At 41.3% G+C, this 10,634-nt stretch overlaps 1 protein-coding gene across 1 annotated transcript; it reads left to right on the forward strand.

Annotated features, from left to right (window-relative positions):
* The first annotated feature begins 484 nt into the window (after positions 1 to 484).
* Positions 485 to 8,779, forward strand: LOC134367544 (A-kinase anchor protein 4-like). The gene is made up of 5 exons (XM_063084286.1): positions 485 to 580; positions 1,626 to 1,676; positions 2,189 to 2,290; positions 5,415 to 7,520; positions 8,624 to 8,779. The coding sequence occupies exons 1-5, from the start codon at positions 485 to 487 to the stop codon at positions 8,777 to 8,779; spliced, it is 2,511 nt and encodes an 836-aa protein (XP_062940356.1).
* The last annotated feature ends 1,855 nt before the right edge of the window (positions 8,780 to 10,634 follow it).

The following is a 10,634-nucleotide window of genomic DNA, read 5'->3' on the forward strand; positions in this document are numbered from 1 at the left end:
ACTAGAGTTAGATAGAATTAAGTTAGAGGGCGATGAGGTGAGCTTGATTCTTTGAAGGTGCCCAAAAGTAGGTAAAGAAATGTGGAGACAGGTGATATTTAGTTAATGAAGTTGGGTAGAAGTAAATCACTAAATGTAATCCCTACAGTCTCTAGACCTCTTTTTAAATTTGCTTCCCTGGTCCACCATTTTTCCTGACTGATGTTCTCCCAAGTCAGTATGATACTCCCATGGTTCCAAATACTTGGTGTGGGGAGTCTAAATTGAAGGAGACTATGGGTTTTGCTAAAAGATAATGATCCTGAGCATCAAGTTCAAACATTTCAGTGTCCTTCCCCACTACTCATCCTACCAGCTCCTAGCCTAAACCTATATAAAACACAGAGATGGGTTCAGGACCCTCTCCAGAGATTCTTATCCAAACTGACCCGGTTTCTAAAAACCCTATATAAGCATTTCAGATTTCTTTTATTTCTCTTTCCAGATGTCTGATGATATTGACTGGTTACGCAGCCGCAGGGGCGTGTGCAAGGTAGATCTCTACAGCCCAACAGGACAGAAAGATCAAGACCGGAAAGTGGTAAGATACAAAAGGACTCCTACCAAAAAATTAGAAAAAAATGCCATATGGGTATAGATATCCTGGGGCCCAAGATAAACTAATGCAAGGTGATACTGTGACTTCTCCTAGCAGCCAAGCTCAGTAAAGTCTGTCATAGCCAACACACTCACGCATGATACAGGGATAAATGAAGGGTGGGGCAGGGTGAGGGAGGTGGAGAGGGGAGGGCTAGGGAGGAGACGGGAGGGAAGAGTAGTGGTTACCTCATAACTAACCCCTATTACTTAAGACCTAAGTCATAATAACGTCACCTAACTATCAGTAAGTTACACTGGGACCCTTCGGGAGTGCAAAATACTTCAAGCTCAGTTTCCCAAACCTCAAGTGATTTACATAATATTTCATATTTTTTATCATGCTCAAGTCCCACTCATATTATTACTCACTTAATATGTGCTTTTGCAATGTTTTCAAAATCAACTTACGTTTTAAAAATCACCATCACCCTAAGCATTACCAATAATAGCACAGGTTTGGAGTTCTAGTATGTATTTTCCCCAATGCACAACAAAAATGCACTTATTAAACACAGAAATGATTATACATGTACCACCTAAAATTTTCTACATCATCAACAGTAAAAATATCACATTTTGAGAAGCACTAGTGTAGTAGAAAGCACCCTAAACTAGAAGCCAGGGAGACTGGATTCTAACACAAGCTTCAACTTTGGGTTTGTGTCACTTGGAAAAGCTGCTTCTCTTCTCTGTTTTCTCATTTACTACATGTAGGTACTGTACTTTGGGCCTCTATCTGACAGGTTGGTATTCTCATTTAAGAAACAGAGTAATGCTAAGATTCTGTCTGCTTAATACTCACAATATTAAGATTTACTCTGTACTTACTAAGTTCCAGGCACTCCGCTAAAAGCTTTGCATGCACTGTCTTGAATTAATCCCCATAAGAATCCTGTGAGGTAAGTGCTGTTGTTGTCATCTCCCAGAAAGAGAAATAATAGCCTTTTCTAGAGTTATTCTAAATTCATCCTCCTAATTTGATACAGATATGCTTTGTCGATGTGTCTACCCTGAATGTGGAAGATAAAGACTCCGAGGTGGGTATTCTCTGCTAAGAGCTGGAATGGGTGGGAAAATGCTGAGAAGGGTTATCAGTCAAGTATGAGGAAAGGGAAAAGCTGTGGCAGAGGGTGGAAAGCCATCATTCTCATGATCCCAGGATCCCTGGTTCCTAATTTACTGTCACTCTTGATATAAAGTCTCATTTTAGAAGCCACTTAAGTTGATGGTAGGGCTGAAAGAACTAAAACATGGAAGATAGCTGTCAGAAAAGTTCTTTAAAAAACCTGTCTAAAAGGATGATGACTAATGGAATATGGTCCTTGAGATTGATGATTTTGTAAACATCTTCGGAGGGGGAAGTAGTAATTGGTGGAGGGAACTTTGTCTTATTCTTCAAAGACTAGCTAGCATTACAAGCCTACCTCTCCTGCAGAAAGAAAAAGGATAATAGGAAACATGACATTCATGAAGTGGTAGCCTAGGGGGGTAGCTTGGAGAAATCTCAAAAAGCATCTGTTCATAAGAATCTCGCCCTTTAATTCCATAGGGTGCTGCTGGTTGCAGCTCAGAAGGTGACTTAAACCTGGAGACTCTGGAAGAAAAAGAGATTATCGTGATCAAGGACACTGAGAAGCAAGACCAGTCTAAGGTATACTTAGCCTCTGAGATTCTACCACTTCTAATTACAAAAGACCAATGTTCTTTTTTTAATTGAAGCACAATGGATTATACATATTTTAGGGGGTACAACATTGACTAACATCACCTGTACACAATGTGTGTTGATCAAATCAATATTATTAGCATGTTCATTATCACAAATAATAACTATACTTTATGCTAAGTCTGAGGACTCTGGTTCAGAGACGGTAAGAAAACTATGGTCAAACAGGCCCATTAGTTTGAACACTATGACATTCTAGAGAACACAGGCCTAAGTTCAGGGCCACAGTAAGTGCAACACCCAGTTATTTAATGATGGGACTAATCACAGAGGTTCAGAATGCCCTTTCCTGATTTTCAGGTACCTACTCCAATCAGAATTTTGCTATTTTTACCCTAACAAAGATGTGGGTGTATAAGCAAGATCTTTTGCAATGTTCTTTGCTGGCTTGTAATGGACTTGTGTGCCCTATATTGCCCAACATCCAACAGAAAAGAAGGAGGGATACGGAGCAGAGAAAATCCATAACAACCAAGAATTTGAGTGCCTAGTCTCCACTCTGTTGTCTAAGAGATTAGCCAGGCTGTTGGGTAACTTAAAGTTAGAAACAATTAGATTTGCACACTACTGTCTCATACATAATCCTCTTGTTTTTGTGTAAGTATCCCAGATTATATGTTAGGCTCCAGGTTTGGGAAGGGCATTGGAGCACACAACAAGTCACCCCCACATCCCTACAAGCCTGGAGTCGCTGGTATTGGGACAAGATATTTGGCTTTAGCACAAAAGAATCAAATATTTCTTGTTCTGTGTCCCTAGGCTAACAAGTAATAACCAAAACATCATTTCTGACCCCAGAGACCTTTATAGTGAGAGCAAGGAAAAAACGTTACATAACATTCTCCAAAGAGTTTTGGGTTTAGTTGGGGGTGGCCAACTCCATTTTGGAGTCTTAAGAAAAGCATAAATTATACCTGGTGTTTATTTTTAAAAGAGCAGCCCATATTTCCTACACACAATGCAGATCTCCTTGATTGTAACTTAAGCCCAATTGTCAACCTGATCATGACCTCACACTTCCAGGAATTCAGTGAAAAGAGAAGAGAGGAAGCAAGGCGAGGGGCAAAGAGGGCAATGGTATTTACTGATGAATGCACACTGTGTACATAATACATATACACATACCCATACATGGGCATACACAGTCACAGACATAGATGTACACATATAAATTTATACAAAGTGACACGCACATCAGTATATACATTTACATACATTAACAAAAGATAATTTATACAAGTAATGATACACACAGGCCTGGCTACATGTGATTGAGGAACACATACAAGCATTGATATATCAAACTCAATATATTGATCTATTCATATACAAGGACTTACACACATATACAAAGATATACGAAGTCATATATAGAGTCAGATGCAGTGACATGTCAACATGTAGTATACATAAACACCCATCTTACACACAATGTATAAATATACACTCACATTAACACACTCTAGCCTTGATCAAAATACAGTGACTATATGGACTCAGGTATTGGCATACATACATATTAATATACATGTCTATGCAAAGACATGTATGGTCATACACAGTCATGCTGACACACACACATAGAAACTTACACAAAGTGATACACTTTCACAATCGTTTGTATGCATTGATACACACATTGACATGAATGCTGTGACATACCCACTCATGTATTCACACACATACTCAAATGCCAGGGTATGTGCAACACCGACACACACACTGTCAAGCATTGACATAGCATATAAGTATAGCATAAATTGGCACCCAATTCATTGATGTACACAGTCATTATACAATCACCTACTTACACATATCCATATTTTAACACACACATTCATTAATATTATGATAGATTAATCTATAATATATCAATAGATACTATATTAATATAATGTATCAATCTATTATAATATTAATGAATGTGTATGTTAATGTGTAAATTTCTGCTTTAATATACATAAATGAATTTATAGCTTCATGACACATACTAGTGAGTTTATATCATAAACATATACATAGACTACTCAAATTGACACTTGCTCATTTTTATAGTCAGAGACATACTGACATACACACTCATATTTTGACACATGCAAGTACAAATAGATATACTAGTATGCACATTTTGGCCTATACAGTAAATATATACAATGGGTAACAATGTCAAAATACATTATTACGCATGCTTACACATGGTCACACATACGCACACACATACACATACTGGCACATTTTCACACACTAACAATACAGACTGATACATTCTCACATCTGTTGAGATGTTCACACAAATGAATTCCTATGTCAATGTACATATACACACACAACAGTCACATTCACACATTGAAATAAACACACATACTCATATGGAACTGACAAGCATATTGATAACACCCGTGTATTAGTCTGTTTAGTGTTGCTATAACAGAAATACCTGAAACTGGGTAATTTATAAGGAAAAGACAATTATTTGGCTTATGATTCTGGGACAGCTGCATCTGGCATGGGCCTCAGGCTGCTTCTACTCATCGTGGAAAGCGGCAGGCAGCCAGTGGGTACAAGCAGATCACATGGTGAGAGAAAGCAAGAGAGAGAGAGAGAGAGAGAGAGAGAGGAGGTGCCAGGGTCTTTTAAACAACCAGCTCTCATGGGAAGGGAACTAATAGAGCGAGAACTCACTCATTACTCTCCCCACCTAGGCAGACCACTAATCCATTCATGAGGGATCCACCCCCATGACTCAAACAGTTTCCAACACTGTCACAATGGGGATCAAATTTCCACATGAGTTTTGGAGGGGACAACACATCCAAACTCCATCAACCTGTATATAGTTAAGTGTACAAATGTATATACTGTTAGCTTTCGTTGCTGCCACTTCTGCTTACATGTGTACTAATGGATATAATTGAATGTTATGTTCCCATGCCAATTCTAAAAGGTCAAGTCCCTAATCTATGCAATTTAGAAGATATATCTACTAAATGAAATAAGGGGAAAAGAAGTAGCCTACCCAAACTCTTATAGCTAGATGTTCTTTTTTCAGATGGAGGGATCTGTATGCCTTTTCAAACAAACTCCCTCTGATCCCATGAGTGTCCTCAATTGGCTTCTCAATGATCTCCAGAAGTATGCCTTGGGTTTCCAACACGCACTGAGCCCCTCAGCCTCTAGCTGTAAACATAAGATAGGAAACACAGATGGCGAATATCACAAAATACCCTCTGGGAACTGCTACAGTGTCTATGCCAATCAGCTGAACATGGATTATGTGGCCAACGGACCTCAAAGCCTACATCTAGAAATGACAGCAACCAAAAACACCAACAATAACCAAGGTCCTTCGACTCCTCCTGCCAAGTCTCCTAGCACCCAGAGGGCAGTTATCTCCCCTGAAGGAGAATGTTCTACGGATGACCTTTCCTTCTATGTCAACCGACTATCTTCTCTGGTAATCCAGATGGCCCGTAAGGAAATCAAGGAGAAGTTAGAAGGTGGAAGCAAATGCCTTCATCATTCAATCTATCCACCCCATGGGGACAAAGGAAAAAACAGCCCCCGCAGTGCTGTGAGCAAGATTGCTTCTGAAATGGCCCATGATGCTGTGGAAGCGACCTCTGCAGAAATGAATGGCAATGGGGAGGAGTGTAGGGAAGGTGACCGGAGGACATTTCTGTATAGTGAATTATCCAACAAGAACAAGGGTGGAGACAAGCAGATGTGCCAGAGAGATAGCAAAGACTTTGCAGATTCTATCAGCAAAGGCCTCATGGTTTATGCAAATCAGGTAGCATCTGACATGATGGTTTCCGTTATGAAGACCTTGAAAGTGCACAGTTCTGGCAAGCCAATTCCAGCCTGTGTGGTCCTGAAGAGAGTGTTGTTAAAGCACACCAAGGAAATTGTGTCTGATTTGATTGATTCCTGCATGAAAAACTTGCATAATATTACTGGATTCCTGATGACCGACTCAGATTTTGTCTCGGCTCTCAAGAGGAATCTGTTCAACCATGGAAAACAAAATGCTGCTGACATCACGGAGGCCATACTGAAGCGCCTGGTTAGTGCCCTTCTTGGCGAGAAGAAGGAGACTAAGTCTCAAAGTCTGTCATATGCATCTTTGAAAGCTGGGTCCCATGATCCTAAATGCAAGAACCAGAGTCTTGAATTCTCAGCCATGAAAGCTGAAATGAAGGGGAAGGACAAAGGCAAAACGAAGCCAGACCCATGCAAGTCATTAACCAGTGTTGAGAAAGTTGGTGAACACATTCTCAAGGAGAGCCTGACCATGTGGAACCAAAAGCAAGAAAACCAAGGTAAGATGACTACCAAAGCATGTCCCAGTAAAGAAGAGAAAAGAGAGAAGATCAGCCCTTCCACAGATTCACTGGCCAAGGACCTAATTGTCTCTGCCCTTATGCTGATCCAGTACCATCTGACTCAGCAGGCCAAGGGCAAAGATACATGCAAAGAAGACTGTCCTGGTTCTACCATGGACTATTTGACTCAGAGTGCCCAGTATGAAAAGTGTGGAAGTGGCCAAAGTGCCAAAGCAATGTCAATGAAACATCTAGAAACTCACGGAGCTCCTGGACCATCCACCTCTCTAAAGGAAAATCAACAGCTGGACTCCGAGAAGCTGGATATGTCAAACATTGTTCTAACGCTGATTCAGAAACTGCTTAGTGAGAGCCCCTTCAACTGTGATGATCTATCTGAAGGTGAGAACAAGCGTTCTGAGAAGGCAAGCAAAGCAGCTTCTGTGTCCAAGAGATCTAACAGAGGGGAAGAACAATGCCAGGACAATCAAGAACTTGACTTTATCAGGGGGATGAAGCAAATGAGCTGGCAATTTATAGATCAGCTGGTAGAATCTGTGATGAAGCTGTGCCTTATCATGGCTAAGTATAGCAGCAATGGCGCAGCCCTTGCTGAATTGGAAGAACAAGCAAACTTGGCCAGATGTAGTCATGATGGTGAGATGTCACAGAACAATCAAGACTCTCCTGGGCCTGAAGTCATCGTCAATAATCAGTGTTCTACAAGTAACTTGCAGAAGCAGCTCCAGGCTGTCCTGCAGTGGATTGCAGCCTCCCAGTTTAATGTGCCCATGCTCTACTTCATGGGAGATGATGACGGACAACTGGAGAAGGTAAGGAATGCATCAAAGCAAGAGAAGAAAGAGGGTTAGAAAGGGCAGAGGCGGGGAGGCAGCCTTGTACTTAGAGCCTAAGATTGATCCAATTTCTTTTCAAGTCTATTCTGTACCATGTGCTTCATGAAATACTTTCACCTCATAAAAAGACACAGAAGTGCTGAACCACTAGCTAAGTGGGGCAGTGGACACCTCAAGGCCTGTGTATTTCAACCAAGAGGAGGAGATTGAGATTTGCTCATTTTATCAGTGACTGTTTCAACAAACTATTTGGTAAAACATTGGGGAGTGATTTTTTAATCTTACGTTTTGAGTTTTAAGATCCCCAAAGGACTTTGGAGAGAAAAAAAAAGAAAAAGGGAGCTCCTCCCCTTTGAGGTAATAGAAGTGTCATGGACCCATTTTGTCTTTGGCCAGAAACAATTTAAAACTAGTCTCAATATGATTTCTATATTCCTCCCCAAAACTCACAGGTCCTACAAGTGCCCAGAAAGTGCCTGTCTCCTTAAATTTTATGCCCTCAGTGCCTCACTTGCCTCACCCTCGTCCTGCTCCTCAGATCCCATGAAGGCCAGCATTATTCATACACATACACACATTCTCTGTGTGTGTGTGTGTGTCTCTCACACACACACACACACACACACACACACACACACACACACCATAGCTGCATTTCTTACATTAGATGGGTTCCAGAGAAACCAAATACTTAACCAAATTATTTTCAGTCCAGGAGATGAACCCAGGTAATCTCCTAACCCTCAATCTCATACTTTCTTAGGGAGGCGGGGGTAATGTCTACCCCAAACCTTGACTAGCACAGAATAACCGAAAGGTCCAGCATCTGGTGAGAAGTATTTAATGAACACAGTTGGTTTCAGAGTTTGTTTTTAAAGCTCAAAAGCAAAGTACCTTTGGCATTTTGATAATGTCATTAGAGAAGATTCAAGGAAAAAGGAAAGCTATGTCAACAGCCTCCTTCCAGATCTTTAATCCTAGAATCATAGGAGTGAGGGCTGTGGGGTGTTCACTTTGTCCAGCGGGTCCTTCCTCCAAAAAGCACCAGGTGACTCAAGCTAGCTCTGCTCTCTCCACAGCTTCCTGACGTTTCAGCTAAGGCAGCAGAGAAGGGGTACAGTGTGGGAGACCTTCTTCAAGAGGTCATGAAGTTTGCCAAGGAACAACAACTGGATGAAGCCGTGGGAAACATGGCTAGAAAACAACTTCTAGACTGGCTGCTCACTAACCTGTGAGCTAACAACTCCTTTGACTCCTCTCCATCCTACTCCCCCCAGCCGCATTCCATCCCAGCTGGAGCCCCCTCACCATCAGGCCAGTGAACTGCACAATGCATGATTGTATTTCCTAATACATCTGAGCAGTTACACTGTGCCAGTACAGGGTGTCCAACAAGCTGGGCTAGAAAATGAATAAAAAAAATTAAAAAAAAAAAGAAGTGTCATTATTTTCTTGACAGATTTATCTGAGGCAAGGGACGGAATAGATCCAATTCCCAGGACTGGTGATACAGTGTTGGATTTGTGTCCAGATCTCATTCTGGGTTATTTTCTGAGCACCCAAGATACAGGGATATAAATGATGTCCAAATCACTGAGTAATCTGGTTTGTCCAAGTAATCTCGAATTCATAGTCTAAAGTTTTGGCACCTGTGGCCTCCCTGTTTCTCCCAGAATCACATACCTAATTTGATAATCCCCTTTCTAATCCCAAAGATGCCACTTTCACGTTAAGAGTGTGCAGATGGGCTACCTTAGATGAAAAGCAAATTGAAAAAAGTGTATTGCCCATGGACATTGCTCTGCCTTGCCACCCCCTTTCCCCCGCAGTGTTCACTGCACATGGCTAAATACTTATCCAGAACTACAATGGGATCTGATTTTCCCCCATATGTTAGTAAAGCTTCCTTATAACTAATATCCTTCAATTGAGATTTCTTTGTCTTCCACCACTCTGAAAGAAAAATTTTCCAGAACATAAAGTTATAGGGTGGAAAATTCCTCATGAGTCTCAATGTCCCAGTGTCCTGACATGAGGACAACCTCCCGTTTGGGACTAGAACCAAATTCCTAGATCTGTTCTTTGCTTCCCAGAAGTTAACTGCAATGCTAAAACTCATTACAAATCAAGACAGTCGTTTCATCCCTGTGGTCCTCTGTTAGCTAGTTGCTGTGTGCTCTCATGGCATGCCTTGGCACCCTTGAGGTGCTGTGGCTTAGTAGAACAAGCACAGGATGTGACATCCTTCTGGACTCAACAGTCAAAGCTTTGCCCCTCACTAGTGGCATGGCCTTAGGCAGTCCTCCAGACTTTGAGCCTATTTCTTCATCTGTAAAATGTAGCTAAAAATTACAGTATTTAGAGGTCAAACTGGTGGAATAGATGTGATAGTGTTTTGCACAGGGTGAATCTTGTAACAAATGCAGATATGTGAAGGAAGCTGTACCTTCAAAGCCCCTCCTAGCACAGTTGAGAGTGCTCTCTTGATTTGTTTCAGAACTGAAAGTAAGATCCTCTGAGTATGGGACCCAGAGAAACACTTTTGGGGGGAGGTAAAAGGCACACAGGCAAACTTTGCCAACTTCCTCACAATGCCTGGATTAGTAGGGTAGAAGCAAAGGCAGGCCCCTTCAGAGCAGGACCTTTAAAACCCTCCAGCCCAGACGAAAGCTGATCAAACATTTTCCAGTCTCACCTCAGCCCATGAAAAGCCTTGGAGTTGAGCCACCACAGATCCTTCTCTTTGCCCTTGAAGAAAATCCTTAATAAACAAATCCCAAGGCCAGGGCTGCATTTCTAATGACTCAATCATCCCTGAGCACAGCTGGGTCCCATAGTAGTTTATTTCTTTGATTAACTTGGCTCTTACCTTGCTCCTGATTTTTATTATGAAGTGGCCTTGGGGATTCCTTGGAACGTGGAAATAGAGCAAAGGAAGTTATATGTTCTGTTAAATGAGGGGGGTTGAGGCAAGATGGTCCATAAGGGCCCTTCCAGTTCTGACATTTAAGGATTATAAGAATAAGTTTCTTTTGAATAATTTCTAAGGGAAACGTGTGTGAGTGAGGTAAGTTCACGGTAAAGAAACTT

The sequence above is a fragment of the Cynocephalus volans genome, chromosome X (genome assembly GCF_027409185.1).
Source record: "Cynocephalus volans isolate mCynVol1 chromosome X, mCynVol1.pri, whole genome shotgun sequence".
Taxonomy (NCBI): domain Eukaryota; kingdom Metazoa; phylum Chordata; class Mammalia; order Dermoptera; family Cynocephalidae; genus Cynocephalus; species Cynocephalus volans.